The sequence below is a fragment of the Gordionus sp. m RMFG-2023 genome, chromosome 2, assembly GCF_954871325.1.
Source record: "Gordionus sp. m RMFG-2023 chromosome 2, tfGorSpeb1-WG-v2, whole genome shotgun sequence".
In the NCBI taxonomy this organism is placed as follows: domain Eukaryota; kingdom Metazoa; phylum Nematomorpha; class Gordioida; order Chordodea; family Parachordodidae; genus Gordionus; species Gordionus sp. m RMFG-2023.
In genome coordinates, this window is record NC_088776.1 from 8,204,458 (window position 1) to 8,222,025 (window position 17,568).

General features: G+C 26.9%; 1 protein-coding gene across 1 annotated transcript; it reads right to left on the reverse strand.

The window, feature by feature from the left end:
• Positions 1–2,059: 2,059 nt before the first annotated feature.
• On the reverse strand, positions 2,060–4,376 carry LOC135924048 (uncharacterized). Its single transcript, XM_065459095.1, has 6 exons — positions 4,137–4,376; positions 3,646–4,025; positions 3,375–3,581; positions 2,851–3,334; positions 2,634–2,803; positions 2,060–2,584 (listed from the first exon to the last, which is right to left on the reverse strand). Exons 1-6 carry the CDS (start codon positions 4,374–4,376, stop codon positions 2,095–2,097), a joined length of 1,971 nt encoding a protein of 656 aa, XP_065315167.1. The 3' UTR covers positions 2,060–2,094.
• Between the last annotated feature and the right edge of the window lie 13,192 nt (positions 4,377–17,568).

Here is a 17,568-nt window from a genome sequence, read left to right on the forward strand (position 1 = left end):
AACATGACATTGACTTGATTAAGAAGATGAAAATAGCGGAGAGCAATTTATTAGAACTTATGAAAATTAGAGCTAATGTTGATGAAGAACATATTTTATATGTTATTGTTGAGTTAAAAGCTGAGCTATACATGTTTAAAATGTGCCCCCCTCGACTTGCAGCAAGCAAGCTCATCGTAAAACCATTAATATAGGATCAGTAGAAGAGTATTATAAAACAAATGTCCCCTCTTTTAGATATATTTATAACCCAAATAAATAAATGCTTTTTAATTCATCAAGCAGCACTTACAAATCCGCAGATATTACTTCCACAAAAGCCTTTCCAACCTTTTTTAGATGGTTAAAGAAAAAAAAATATTCGTTAGATTTTTATCATGAAGATGTTAACGTATCTTATAATGCCTTATTAGCTGAATAACTATGATTAAAAGATTAACTATGGTTGATAGAGACCCAAAAATGCTATAGATGCTTTGCATTATTTCAAACACATTTTAGATTATATTCCCAATGTATTAAAATCGTTATATATATTAGCAACTCTTCCCATAAACACTCTCTTTATGAAGAATAATAGAGCCCTGTAGAGGTACCATTTTCAGGGCACGACCCGGATTTTTTTTTAAAATTTTTTTAAGCCAAAGTTTTTTTTAAAAAAATTTTCTGGCCCGGTTTTTTTGAAAATAAAATTTTCAGGCCGCCCGAATTTTTTTAAAATAAATTATATTTATTATTGTATAGCTAATAATGGCGATTTAAAATATTTAGTTTTAAAATATACAACTCGGCCCGGATATTTTTTTTAAAAATTTATTTAGGCCCAGCCCGGGTGTTTTTTTAAAAAAAATACGGGCCCGGCCCGGGCATGTTTAAAAAAATTATAATACGGTCTGGCCCGGGGAGGGGGTTTGCAAGTCTCTGAAAAACATACCTATGAAATACAACTTCTAAAATTAGATTGAATGATTTGGATCTTTTGAATATTCATAGACATTTAACGCCAAGTAAGGATAGAAAATTAAAAAATTAGCTCAAAACATACAAATTACAATTATTCCTAAGAAACTTTTTGTGTATTAATTTATATTTCCAACATTTAAATTTTTTATACTTTATATATAAATTTTAAAGGTTCAGAAAATTCAAATTTCTACTTTGGTATTTAAGGATTCATATGGTGGTTATATTCACTTTATATTTTATAATTAACATTTATTTTATAGTTTTTCAATGCCGGTTTATATATATAATTTTTTTTGTAATTCACATTTATTTAAAATTGTGTATTAGAAAAGTTATTAGTCCTAATAAATTTATGCTTAATATTTTTAAATAACAATAATATTTCTTAAAAAATTTTATTACCCCCCCCCCCCCCCAGACCAAATTCCTGCGTACGCGCCTGACCATCCTAATACAAACTAGATTAATAAAATTAAAATCCGATTCAAAATTTAATTTCTAAAATCAAAATTTAATTTCTAAAATCGAATTTAATATCAAAAATTAAATTTACAAGAATTTCAGTAAATAAAAAAAAACTGCATGATCATATAACTCTCCCTATCAATTTACATTGTATTAAGATCATTGTTATTAATCATTCCTTCATTACCCATTATCAAAGTGGGGAGTTAATCTAACATAGTGATAGCATAACTCAGAGGTATGTGTTAATGGGAGTTAATATATCACGCTACACATGTAATAATTGTGAATCTTATGAATAGAAATATTTTATTTATATAAAATTATTGATGGAAAACACTAGTGATGTTAAAAGTTACTTTTGAAACATAACTAGTTACAGTTACTAGTTACATTGGCAAAAACATAACTAGTTACAGTTACTAGTTACATTTTTACAAAAGTAACTAGTTATTAGTTACAGTTATTTTCAAAAGTAACTAGTTACTTACTTTATACATCATTCATATGCGCATTATTTATTTATTGACATTTATTTAATATAAAAAAAACAAAGTATAATCAGTTATTAAATAATATACAATTTATTTATATAAAAAATATCGCAAAATTGAATATTTACATCGAATACAAAAATATATATTTGCATTGAAAAAAAAACATTTATTTTTCATAAAAATTAGAATCTAATAAATGTTTATTTGCTTTTAACAACAAATTAATTTCAAAGTTATTATCTAGAAGACGTGCTCGTTTATCTCCAAATATGAGCTTACCTAGACTGAACAAGCGCTCTACGGGAGCACTTGATGTTAGAACAACATTATATTTAATAAAGAGTAATTTTAACTTTGGAAAATCGTTATATAAAGAAAACGTGTTGTTATTAGATTTGATAAAGTTTTCTATAAGTTCATTATCCAGAATATTTTGGCGCTTTAGGTCAAAAAATCCAACTACATCAAGTGATGTTGGTTTTGAGCATGATTCATTCGTCTGGGATTCACTCTGAGGTATTAAGGTATTTATTAAATTTAAAATTTCCTCCTTTTTTGCTTTATTCCTTTCTTGCCTAATCCAAGGCCAGTCAGTTTTAAATAAAGGGTGAAGAATTGAAGCAATGATGTTGTCATTATCATAAAGATTATTAAACCTATAACATGATATTATTAATTTATAAATAATTATTTGATTTAAGTTACCTTTTTTCAATACTAGCTAATATAGTATCCTTTAGAGGTTGACAATATTTTAATACCTGCACATCTGCCATACATATAATTATTTGTGTTATTGTTGGGGTATAATAACCCAGATACATGTACTTTTCACCTTCAAGAATATCAATGGCTTTGGACACTGGTCGCATAATCTAATTTTTAAATTGTAAATTTTTATAAGACTTTAATTTAAATTTACACTACAATATTCTTTTATAAAATCACGATCATCTGATGTGAATCTACACAATTTTAATTCATCACATAATGAATCAAATTCCACAGGCACTTGATTTAAGAACGATAATATTTTGGCCAGGGATTTATAAAAGGAACCCCACCTTGTTATAACGGGATATGGGAGTTGAGAATGTAATTTTTTTAAAATAAGTTCGGCAGATGGCCCAGATTTATTTTGGAGGTTCCACAAACGTTGGCATTTAGATATAGCTAAGTTATAAACTTTCCTATACCCCTCATTGTTTAAAAGTAACTTGTTGGCATCTTGTGTTGCCACTAAGTTTAATGTATGGCAAGAACATCTTCGATGCTTGGGAAGGTAGTCGAAGTCATTAATATCATAACTGGAGAGCCCAGAAGAAGACATTATATCTTCTATTGAGATATATTCAATATCAGAAACAGAATCTTCCTCCATTATAATAGATGGGCAGCTAAATACTCTAAGAGAAATAATTTATAAAGTAAATTAGTTAGGCATACCTAAACGCCTTTGAAAAGTTGCTAGCATTATCCGTTATTGTGCAGATATTTTTATTTTGGATATGGAACTCCTTAAAAACAGCAGTTAAGGCTTTGCTGATCACATCATATGTATGCCTACCTTGTAGTCTTTGGCAGGCTAGAATAGCTGAACGCCTTTCCAATTTCTCCACATCAATCCAATGCACTGTTATACCAATATAGGAGCTATTATTAATATAACAAAAGATAACCAAATGTATTGTGCACTTTAGTAAAAAATTATATTTACCGATTAACTGCTGTCCAGCAGTCAGCTGTTGTACAAACATAATTAGGCTCTAACAATTTTTCTATTAGAATATCTTTCATTTGAACAAAATATTTTGATATTCTTGAGATTAAGGTTTGTCTGCATATAATCTTCATATTAGGTTGCAGGGTGTTTATCAGCTCAACAAAATCTTCATCATCACAGGTTGTATATGGGTGATTTCCATTTATTATATATTTAATAATTTGTGAATCAAATTTATCTTTGCTGATACCTTTAAAATTTGATTTTCCACCAAAGTCAAGTTTAGTTTGTTTTAACTTACTTGATGTGGCTGAATTGTTTTTTTTATTATCTATGGTTTGTTTTATATTTACGGATTGGTTAGGATGCTTTCTCTATAGATATATGTTTTATATATATAAATATTTAATTAATATTAATTATTGTTATAAAGTTAATTCATTTAATTATTCTATATAATATTAATACAATTTATATAAACTTACAGAGATATGTTTCCATAAATTAGCTGTGGATGACTTAGATGCTGCAATATACTTTTTATATGGTAGGCATAAGAGGCATTTGACAATAATATTAGTATTATTACCAGCCTTGTGGTATTCAAAATATTTTTCAAAACTTGGCCAAGGAAGGTCATTTTTTTTTGCAATTATTGTAGGAGAAAGTATAATTTCTTCATCTGACTCAGAATCCATATCCATATTGTATTCTGTTTCTTCCATCTAGGAGATAAATATAAATAGCACTATCTAAATTAGGAATAGAATAATCAATTAGAGTGAAACATACAGTTCTAAAATGTGTCTATTTTATATATAATTTGAATATAAATAAAATTCAGGCTAGACCAAAAAATAAATTTCAGAAAGCAATCATTTTTTTAAATTTGAGTCATGTTCTTATGCTTTTGTTAGACATGGTTCTTGTAAGTAATGATTAATAATTTAATATTAAATTCTAAAATAATCTGTCTTTGTTTTTCCTTATACTAAAAAATTTTTTTTATTACGTATGATATGAAGTTCCAATGCTTGTTACTTGACGGAAAAAAATATATTGTGCTACATTTGTAAATAAATATAATATTAAAATTTATTAAATTACTTGAATTTCCTTACAAAATTATGAAGCCCAGCAGCAATGTAACAATTTAAGAAAAGAAAATCAATTTGAACGGGAAATTATAACAATCAGACATTTTCACAAAATATTAAATTAATAAATTTAATTTAAAATTAATTTATCACAAATATTAAAAATAAAATTAATTATTTGAATATATCGTTAAAAGTAACTAGTTACTTTAGGCAGTTACATTTCAAAAATTATAACTAGTTACAGTTACTAGTTACAATTTTAAAAATATAACTTGTTACAGTTATTTTTTAGCCAAAATGTAACTAGTTACAGGTAACTAGTTTTGTAACTAGTTACCTTAACATCACTAGAAAACACGCAAAGAAAAATAAATCTTAAATTTGTTCCGATTGATAAAAATGTTATCTTTATGGGGAAAAGAATTTAGAAATAAAAAGGAAAAGTCACATTCCAAAATTAAAAGCAGTAAAATAAAAATGATAAAAAATAGTTAGGTTGAAAATAAAAGATTTCTTCATTCTCTGTGTTCTGATTTTAGGGATTAAATTTAGCATTGATACCGAGACAAATTCCCAGGAAAAATATTTTTTATTCGAATTCGCTATATTTAAATTTAAATGATATAGAATTCCAAAATTTATCATAATATTACTTGTTGAACTAGAGTAAAACCTCTTCCACTATAAACCTACTACACATAAATTAAACATAATCATCTTCCTGGCAAACAAAGGCTAGTGTTTGATTATTTTAAACACTAGCCTTTTTAGCCCCATCTAAAATTACCCGACCAAATTAAATATACTATACTGAAGCTAATACTTATTACTCTGCCTAGTTATTTAATAGTGGAATATCATCACCATCCTTTATCCATAAATAGCATGTATCGAGTATCCTATAAAATTTTGATCTCCGATATCTAATGTATCTGTTAACCGATATCGTTACTTTTTAAAACAATTGACAAATTTGTATCTTAAACAAAGCGATTCTTATTATTATGAATCATTCAGAAAAAGTGGAGGAATTTAGGATATTGAGTAATGTTAAAAATTTAACTGATTATATTTTTATTATTACCTTCTAAAATTATGGCATCTTTTTATCATAGATTACTACTTGCCTTACTTTAGTTATTAATTATACAAAAATATATGGAATATAGATTTAATTTGGAAAAAAAAAATTTTAGTCAGGGTAAGTGTAATATACATGCAAAATTACGATTCGGCCTAAATCAATTCTTTGAAAATTAAAAAAAATTGCGATATAATTATTTTGATAAAGATCTATCCATACCCCAGTGCAATGAGGATCAACGGAATTTATTGTTATTCTATGCCATATATTCTGTAAATTTGTTTTTGAGTTCTTCCATATCATTTTTTCTTTTTTAGATCTGATTAGTGCTTAAGAAAATAATTAACAATTTTCATTCAAAGATGTAAATTTGTATATATTTTATGATACTGGCAATGCATGATGTAATTAGTTCATACCTGTAATATCTTATATGTCCCGAACTTTATAAGGATGAGTATTTTTCATACTCATTTTGAATCCTTTTCGGAAAAATCCTAACAAATTTAAAAAAAAGGATTTAATAAAACAGATAGAATTTATGATTATAAAAAATACGAAATAAAATTTGTTGATGCAGTTTTTTTAAAAAATTTAAAGATTTGATTATGCTGAAATTTTATGTCAATATGTGAAAGAATAGATATATACTTATACATCTCATGAACTTTAGAACGATTTTCAATCTATATAATAAAATAGATGGATTGGCAGAAATATCAATCATATGCACATTGTCATCAATATAATATTATTAAGTGAAATCAATGTACTCAATTTTTATCTTTGATAATTTAACCAATTAAATTCGATACACTATATATCCTCCATTTTTTGCATTCCTAAATCGTAGTGGGATTTAAATCCTTTGATCATGTGATCCTAGGATATATTCTGGATGTAGTCGTATGGGTACATGTTTGTGCAAAATTAACTCGGATAACATAACTCTAAGTATTTAAGTTGTTTATTACATGATTTGATATAAAAAAAAATTACAGAAAGAACTAGAATTTTTATATTATTGTTTTTGTTGTTTTCTTAATCAGATTTTCCTCATCTTTTACCCTTCCATAGCTCAAATAATTAATTATAACTTTATATTATCTATGTATAACTAATTTGTATGGCAATTTCATATCAAAAAAAAATGTTTTAATTTCCCATTTCTTATTTGGGGTGTTTTTTAACTTATATAAATATAGGATAAAAAATATATAGAATTCAGTATTTCAGGATATTTATTTTGTGTCAATAATGTTTAAGATATCAAAATCAATTAATAAGAGAACTTAAAATCTATGAACTCATCAAAATATCAGTTATTTAATAAATTTAAACAAATAAAACATTTTTTGCTTTAAATTTCGTTAAGTTATTAATCAATTTATACATTAGAATTAAAATAATTTTATGTAATTTTTAAAAAAAAATAATATATAATTATTTGAAATCGTACCCGATAATATCTACCTATAAATATATACTGTTATATTTCTTAAATATTTAATTTTTTTTTTCTAAAAAGGTTTTAGTAAAAGTCATTTTTTGAACCTAGTAGTTCCGAACCCGTGGTTAGTCGGATCATCGATGAGGCTAGTCGAATCAAGTGGTTTATTAGGTTTCTATTGAGACAAAAATTTTTTTTTTCCAGATTTTGATATATACTATGATGCTAATTTATATAATATTCTATTTACAATTATAACAAATAAAAAAATTTTGGCACAGGACCCATACGCCTAACCTTTATATACTCTACATTGAAAATCCTGTTTACATATAATATACACACTCTTTTATTAATTTTTTAACAATGTTTTTTTTTCCTTGTTCCTTTAATTTGCAAATTACGATATGAAATTGGGACCGGGATGAATGATGGGCCTGAGAGATTAATGTTTGAAGGGATAAGAATAACATTAATTGAGGTGTTGGTAATAAAACTAAATGAGGGGCTAGGAATAGAAGGAAAATTTTAGGGAAGAGAATTAATCGATGAGCTATGAATAGATATAATTGAGGAATTTAGAAGAGAATATCCAGGACTTTCTCCTATAATATAAACGATTTATCAGATTTGATGAGGGAATAAATTCCTCCTCCCGTAAAATATTTTCATTATAAGGGTATATTCCACACGGTTCAAATCCTTTTCGAATATTTTTTAAGGAGGTTGCTAAAGGTAAAATATTCTTTATAATAGAGGGGATGTCATGATTTCGCATCCAAGAATCTATACCAATATTATAAATAATTTTTAAAGGCCCATTTCCTATCTAAGAGTTGCAATTAATAAGTACAGTGTGGAGGAAGAGATAAAAGTATTATAAGATTATTTATACAATATTGAATAGCTGATAAGATTGATGGGATATGTTATTATTATCCAAAATTTTTATATTGGCTGCATCTAGTATTAGAAACTACGTGATTTAAAAACGTAATAAATTCATGATCTTGCATCCACCTAGATCCAATACATAGGCGTAGCCAGGATTTAAAGGGGGGGGGGAATTAAAAAATTACTCCCGGGCTTCGGCCGGGTTACTTTAGTCTATATATAGTCATAAAATATTTTTACAAATTTTAATAAAAAAAATAATCCTGGAACAAATATGAAATATATTTTTATTAGTTTATATAAAATAAAATTATAATAAATTACTTGTATTGTATATACCTTAATATAAGAGCATGGTAATAATTTATTCCAAACAATTAAGAAATTTATTTATAAAAAGTAAGTAGACATATAGTTGATTTTACTCTATTATATAGAATTAGTTATAAAATACTAGGTAAAATTCCACTTTTACAGACATATTTGACAGTTAGAGAATATATTACAGTTAATAATTTAACAAATTTTACTAATCAATGCTCTTGATATTAAATATAGCAACAATTTGCATTCAAATATTTAACGCCATCTATTTATTTTAAGTTATAATGATATTAAAATTTAATCTTCATATTATTCATCCCACAATGTCTTAAGATATTCCCTATCAATATTTTATAGTTTTCTGTAAAATATATAATTCGCTATATTGGTAAAAATTACTTGATTGTCATTTGATAATTAGATATACTGTAAATCTACGACATATAATATTCCACTCTTTGTATTGTGCTTTAATATTTTTTTAATTTATGATTTAATTTTATCAATAGTTTTATAATTATATTTTACTTTTATTAAGATAAATAAATTAAAATTACTCACTTTATAAAAAATTATATTTAATATATTATATTATTTAGTAATTTTATGGATCTATTATTAATAATTATAATACATTTCACTTCTGTCTAAGACTTATCTTTGGCTTATATTCCATTTATTAAAAAACATTTTTGGTTCATTTTATATATTTATAAATTTATTTTCCCAAAAATCTATAAATTATGATGAATAGTTTTATAAAAAAAATATCAACTTTTACATTCTTTCTTTCAAATTATTATTTAAGATATATGCATACATATTTGAGGGTCAGGGAGTGGGTGGAGGACTAAGGGGGATATTTTTTATTAGCTAAAAATGATATTTACAAAAAGTGATAAATTTCTGAAGGGTGGGGGGGAATTTCCCCTTGCCCCCCCCCCTGGCTACGCCTATGATCCAATACATCCCCAGGACCGTCTCTAATAAAATGATTATAAAATCTTTTGCGTGGAAAAGTAAACATGGGAGGAATATAGTTCCCTAAAACGTTAACAGAGTGCCATTGTTACTAGAGTGCCTAGCTCTGTGGAAGTGATGGCTTCGACTTGTTTCTGACCCTTCTGCGCAACAATTTTTGATAGGGTTTGCATAGTTGTCAAGCCTGTTGGTCTTAATATATTTTGATCTAGTATTCCCTTATATAGATTAAAAAAGATATAGAACGGCCTCTTGATTAAAACCAGCAGCTCGAGCTAAGCAGGAGATCTAGTGATAATCTTGGATTTCTTCTCATAGATGAAGAAAACCATTCTTCACCGGCCATTTTATTAATTGTCCATGATTTGGGTATTTTTTTTTATTTAATTGAATAGCATGATAATATGCTTGAATCTTTATCTAATACATAAATAATAATATTATAATTTTTTAAATACCTTTTTAACAGATAAACCATGAAACTTTTACTACATGAAATAAAATATTTAACAATTTTATTTTCTTCATCAAAATTTTTTTGTTTATTATCTTGGTCTATCTTGAGCATAGTGTCTTTATATTTTTTATAATTTATTGTAATACCTAATAAAATATATATAAATTTACTCAAAATTTATCTAATTCTATATTTAAATATATAACATCATTTGATCTTATTATCAGGCCAAAATTATATCCTGATAACTAAAGTGTTCATATCCAATAAAATGTATTAATTTGAATCATATTATATTGTCAATTATAATAGATACTAAAAATATTTGTTTGCTAGATATAATTCATTTTAAATAATTGATCTTATTATCAGGCTAAAATTTATATATGCAATATATTATATCTATGAAAATATAAATTATATTATCACAATATATTATATTATCACACTTAAATCTTATATATGTTTGCTTTACATTAAAATATTTAAAAGTATAGCCAAATAATTTTGGGTTCGAAGTACTATTATAATATATTATGCTAAATAGAAAAAATATAATACCCTTATAAAATAATTTTATATCAAAATCTAGGGCTTAGATTATAAGTAAACATCTTATTTGATTATAAAAACTAAATAATTTTATAAAAAATCCTGATCTTAATTAAAATTTATGTTTTAGCTTTTATTCATATTTTTTTTAAATAATAATTATTATAACTTTTAAAAATTAAAATCTTAATCTTATAAAAAAATGTTGAAAAATATCTCTATATGTCTAATAAGTACATTCATATTCGGTAAAATTATTTATTTAATAATTATTGCATTTTCAAATTTAAAAACCGACTTCAAAACATCCGAAACCGGTTTGAGTCGAATATAAAAATCTATTCTTAAAATATCTACAAAACTAAACCAGGTATCGAAATGGAAAACAATTTTCTAACAAATGTATAAAGAATTAAATTTATAATAACGATCGAAGACCATAGGGTCGAAGTCCCTCTTTATTGCCGATATATTCGCTATGCCATCTACTTCGTCGGTTGTGTATAACGGCCTAAAAGCTCATCCATGTGGTCATTTCGTCTATCTGGGGAGGCCTCCAAGATCCATATCGTTGAGTGTAGCGTGCGCTTCTTCACTTGGAATCCAAGTCCTGTTTGAGGTCCAGATTTTGTTCGGACGCTATCCACGTGAGGTTGGGCGCTAAGTGAGCGAAATTATGAATGCCAATCGGCAACATTTCTTGAACCCTCTTTTCGATTATTGTGTAAGCTACTTGGCTGTCGGTTACTATGACAGGAACCTTTTTGTATTTATTCAAGGCGTATTTGTAACCGACACATATTGCCAGCTCCTTTTGGTTAATGTTAGACGTGAAGAGCTCCGGCACTCCTAAAGCATGCTTGCCCTCGTCAAGCGTGAATATCGGCAATGGAAAGGAACCTCGACCCTATGGCCTTCGATCGAACATTAGATCCCTCGTTTAATTAAAATATCCCTACCCCCGAGGGACAATACCCCCCCCCCCCCCCTCGTTTTCGTTTATATATACAGTGTAATAATAGTTTAGCTTTGAAATAAATATGATATTAACACCTTTCCATTAATAATTATATATATATAAACTTATTACCCTTAGTTATATAGCACTCACTACTTTGGGGAATCGAAAACTTTGGGCTAATAGGGCCGAAAAACAAAGTCCCGTACCTATATAAAGGGCGCGTTCGAGATAAACAATTATTTTTTTATTATTTTATTTTATCCTGAAAGATGGGCCTTCTTACCCAAAAATTTCCGATCCATATATATGTATATTATTTCGCACAAATAAACAATTCCAGGTTTATCATATCAAATTTTTAAAGCCTTTTTGACTTATTCTCTCTATCTGACTCCCTTTTTAACTGATTTAATTTATTTAAAAATTTCCTTTTAATGGCGCCTCTCAAAATTTGAGTTTTTAGCCTAGAAAGTTCTTCAAGGGTCGGCTCTCAGATATTCTTTTCATAACATTAATAGATGTATTATCACAGTCTATACCGCAAACAGTCCCGTGGAATATGATTTTTGCAGATGATATTGTGATACTTACCGAATCCGAAATGAGAAAGATTAGTGAGTTCGATAAATATCCTAAGCACGGACTAAAAGTAAACAGAGATAAGACGAAATTTGGTGATAGAAGGAGAGAGCATTGATATAAATGAATGGCAGATATCGGCAATTAAAAGCTGCAAATATTTGGGCTCCACTATACAAACAAACAACACAATAGAGAATTAGATAAGTAAAATTAATCAAAGGTGGTTAAAGTGGAGATCTTTATCTAGAGTGCTCTCTGACAAAAGAATCCCACACAAATAGGGAAAAATTTAGTGTTCCATATCTATATAGTTCGGAAACATGGCCAACCAAAGAAACAGACGAGAGAAGACTACAAACTATGATACTATGGAGATGATAATGCTGAAAAGGGTAAGGTGCGAAGTACAAGAATACTAGGAAGTTTAAAGGTAGTGCCTATTAAGACTAATATAATGGTGAACAGATTTAGGTGGCATGGGCCCACAATGAGAAGGCCTATAAACTATATAGGAAATAAGGTTAAGAGTTTGGAAGTGATGGGCAAATGCAAAAGAGGAAGGCCAAAACTTCAATGAGGCCATAAAGGTAGTGCCAAAATATAAATTAGATAAAAGAGATAGCATGAATAACATAAAGTGGAGAGATATATTAAAAGAGCTTATTACCAGAAAAAGGTAAAAGCTCAAAGGAAAAAAAAACTACTATTAAATTGATAACTTCTCTTCCTTATTATCTCGATGATCAGGCAATTCTTTAATAAAGTTTGCGTCAGACAGGAATAAATTTTTGATGCACACTTATAATGAATGCATCGTCAGTCTAGGTAATATCACTGACAAAACGTAGGATGAACATTACCAGCCTAAATCACTATTCTCCTCGACTAATTTTTATGGAAACGGTACCGATTAGAAATATTGATGATAGCTATCAAGTTAATTTTTGAAAGTCATTTTTTGTCAAGATTATATTATTATATTTATTATTAGGTGCACCTTAACTTGGCAATGTAAAAAGGCAAAGTTGGAACGAGCAGAATTTTGTTATTGAAGTTTAAATTATATTGTAAATTTCTAAGTAAACATCTCAGTTAAGAATTTAATTAAATATCGCTGATTTAAGCAATTTCTAATATTATATGATGGCAATTGATTTTAAAAACTAAATAATTTTTATAAATAAATTAAAATTTATGTCTTAGCCTTTTATTTATATATTAGCTGGTCAAGAATGACTGGGAATCAGAATTTTTTCCTTATGGATAAATAATAAATTTTATTTTCATTTAACAATGGATGGATCAGAATAATCAAATGGAAGGAATAGATTATCCGTATTTATTCTTCCAAAATTTCTATATATTTTGAGAGAAAAGGCCAAATATATTATGGAAAATATGGAATAAAATATGATTTGTGAATTATGATATTTATCAATTCTTTTAACAAATTTTCCATATTCAGACCCAATGGTTTTTACACTCTCACTTTGTATAAAATCTACACTCATATCAAAGAATCATTTAAATGCTTTTAAAACCTTCCTAAATACTCTTTTTTTCAAAAAGACCTGCAGTCATAGATTCGAATCAATTATGGGGGCAAACCTGATTATCTCACAAACACTGCATGGTGGTATCCACCCCATAGCAATGGGCTATTTAGAAATTATTAAAAAAATAATTGCCACGGGTCAATGTATCATATAGGATTTGGTGTTATAGGAGAAGGCAAAATAGCTTCACATACCATTTGTATTATATCCAGAATCCTCCTCCGGCTTATTTCTGATTTATCCAAAATCAAATTAAGGAGAATATAATTCCTTGTCATTCTTGTGGGACATCAGCTAGGAATAATATAAACGCAAATATTATTAGATTGTAGGAATGGATCCCTCCTTAAGGGTTTTTTTTATTAACAATGGAAGCCACAAAGCACTCCTTGGTAAATTATTATCCACAGAGTTTTGAATAAGTTTGCATCTTCTCATAATATGGATTCATTCTTCTAGATGATCTTTATTATAAGAATATATATTTTGAAATAGGTACAAAGGGTTAGGCCATATTTTAATTTTTTGCCTAAAAATTTTCAAGATACCCAGGTCGGTCGGGTTGTATATTTTACATAGCCATTATTAACTATAAAAATTTTAAAAAAATCCAGACCGGGCCATGTCAAAAATTTTTTCAAAACAAAATCCAGGGCAGGCTGTACAAATGGTACCTACAGGTCTCTGATATATTTATCACCTTTAATATAAATATATAATCTGAAAATTATATTATATCTAAACATTACATTTTTGTGTCAATAAAAAAATATTCATAAATGAATTTTTTTACATTCATTTGCAATTTAAAACCTAAATAATTTATTCTAGCTATAAAGGTTTTTTATCTAACTTAAACCCGCCTATTTTATGGATAAAGTGAAAGATATTGGGTTGGTAGTGGGAGGGTTAAAAAATATTTTTAAAACAATGGGTAGGTAAATTTGAAATATATTTCAGGCAAAATGAGCAACTGACTTCTATTTATTATTAGATATATTTTTTTTATTCAAAAATAATACATAAAGGGCCAAATCAACCAATATAATAATTTTTATACATTGGACAGACAAGTTAAACAAAATTTTTAAATAAATGAGCAGGTAGGTGCACCAAAACTTGCCCATTGCAGACCTCTAGTCAGGATGATATCGGAAACAGCAGATCTTAATGGATTTTCTCTCTGCCAAAGAATCTATTTATAAATGATATGCGATTGCCACTTTATTTTCCCATGCATTTACCACCAGGGATTTGCAAATGATAACCTTTTCAGGTCCAATGGGAATTTAGTTAGTGCCCATCCCAAAGGACGGAACCACCAAGTTAGATTAAGAAAAAAATATCTTTGCTAGGATTCGAACTTAAGTCCATCAGATGTGTAATCGAGGTTCTTGCCGATTAGGTCATAAACGCTTTCCAAAATTAACGATTTTTTAAATATATATTATAAATTGTGGCACTGTGACTGTCACAGTGTGACAAAGCTTTTATCTATATTATAGAAGATAGATATTTTTTTTAAATAAAATTATTATAAATATTTTAAAAATTTAAATCTTAATTTTATAAAAAATGTTGAAAAATATCTCTATATGTCTATTAAGTATACATTCCTATTAGGTAAAATTATTTATTTAATAATTGCGCATTTTGAAATTTAAGAACCGACTGGATTCAAAACATCGGAAACGGGGTTCAGTCGAATAAATGTAAAAAAAACTATTCTTAAAAATATCTACAAAATGGAAATCTTATTTAAAATTGTCCCCGGTGCCGAAATGGGAACAGTTTTCTAACAAATGTATAAATAATTCAAATAGTATTCATAAAAAATGGAAAAATTGCTGGAAATTCAAAACAAAATTTTAATACCCTAGCTGATCTATTAAAATTTTACGAAAAAATAAGATATTTTTTGAGACCTTGACTCATTTTTAGATATGTACTTTTTGACATATTGATTTTTAAAAGCATTTAAATTTGGGACCAAAGTATCCAAATGAATATAGAATTGTGGGATCTGAATATGAAACTATATTAAACAAAATTAAGATAATTAATTAATCTTGAGGTTCTCGCCTGAATCAACAAAATAATCATATAATTGAAAGAAACAGGATACGTAAGAGTAATCCCAAATGAATTGCCTCACCCTATATCAAGAAACTATGGCTAAATTCTTTATACAGTTAGATAACTGTTCCCATTTCGACACCGGGGGCAATTTTAAATAAGATATATATTTTGTAGATATTTTTAAGAATTTTATTTTTACATTTATTCGACTCAACCCGGTTTCAGCTGTTTTGAATCCAATCGGTTTTTAAATTTTAAAATGCATAATTATTAAATAAATAATTTTATCCAAAAGGAATGTACTTGACTTAAAGAAATTTTTTCAACTAAAATTAAGATTTTAATTTTTAAAATGTTTATAATAACTAATTATTTTAAAACAATATTTATGAATAAATTTTCAACTTGGGTTCGAAGTACTATTATAATATATTATACTAAATAGAAAAAAATAAAATACCCTTTATAAACAACTTTTATATCAAAATCTAAGACTTATTTTATAAGTAAACATCTCAGTTAATAAATAATTAAATATCTCTGATTTAAGCAATTTCCAATATTATATGATGGCAATTGATTATAAAAACTAAATAATTTTTATAAAAAATATTAATCTTAAATTAGAATTTATGTTTTAGCTTTTTATTCATATATATTTTTTTAGAATAATTAGTTATTATAAATATAAATTAAAATCTTAGTTTTATAAAAAAATGTTGAAAAATATCTCGTTATGTATAGTACATTTCTATTGGGTAAAATTATTTATTTAATAATTATGCATTTTCAAATTTAAGAACAGGCTGGATTCAAAACAGCTGAAATCGGGTTGAGTCGATAAATGTTTAATATGCATTTTGAATCCTTTACCGGAAAAATCCTATCAAATTTAAAAAAGGATTTAACTAAAAATGATAGAATTTTTGGTTAGTAACATACGAAATAAAATTTGTTGATGCAGTTTTATTTTTAAAGATCTGATTGTGCTGAAATTATATGTCAATATGTGAAAGAATAGATATATACTTATACATCTCATGAACTTTAGAACGATTTTCAATCTATAAAATAAAATAGATGGATTGGCGGAATTATCAATCATATGCACATTGTCCAGAGAACTGCACGGGCTGTCCGTAGCCCGACCCGGCCCGAGCCTCGAGCTCGAGTCGGGTTTGGACATCAAAAAAAAATTCTCGGGTTCGGGCTCGGGTCGGTTGTAAAAGCTGTCCGACCTGAAAACCCGACCCGACCCGACCCGAAAATAAATAATAATATTAATATCTTAAATAGTCAGTATAATTTATAATATTAATTATAAAATCATATTATTTAATATTTATCACATTTTAGGATTAAAATGTCAATCATATTAACATGTCATGTCATTATTAATTATTATTTTATAAACCTAACAACCGGATACCAAACTATTTTATCACTAAATTGTGTGTTTCCCGTGAATTACAAGATAAGACATATTTTATGTACTAAAGATAAGTTTTATTCATTATTTATTATTTATCTAGCCTATACATTGTCTTTTATAACATTTGTTTTAAAAAATTTCCATATAAAATTTAAGATTGGGATTTGATTCAGGGGAACTTATTTCTATAATTTAAATTTCACTGCCATAAATGTTAATCATCCCATCCTAGAAATTAAAAAATATTATATAAAATTGGTAAGTTACATTTATATATAAAATATAATCTTTACTTATTTCGTTTTGGTATTATTATTTTTTTATCTATCTACCTTAATATTAGTTATAACCAGATAATTTTGGTTGTCAATATTTTAAAATATGGCAGAAAAAAATTAGGAAATTAATACAAGATTCTCAAAGAAAATAAGATGTATACTGTGATATGTAAAATTTAAAACATGA

Coding starts and splice junctions, on each gene's coding strand:
- LOC135924048 (XM_065459095.1), bottom strand. CDS start 4,376: ATGGAAGAAACAGAATACAATATGGATATGGATTCTGAGTCAGATGAA. Junction 3,582..3,645: donor TGCTGGACAGCAGTTAATCG/GTAAATATAATT, acceptor TATTAATAATAG/CTCCTATATTGGTATAACAG. Junction 2,804..2,850: donor TTATAAAAGAATATTGTAGT/GTAAATTTAAAT, acceptor TTTAAAAATTAG/ATTATGCGACCAGTGTCCAA.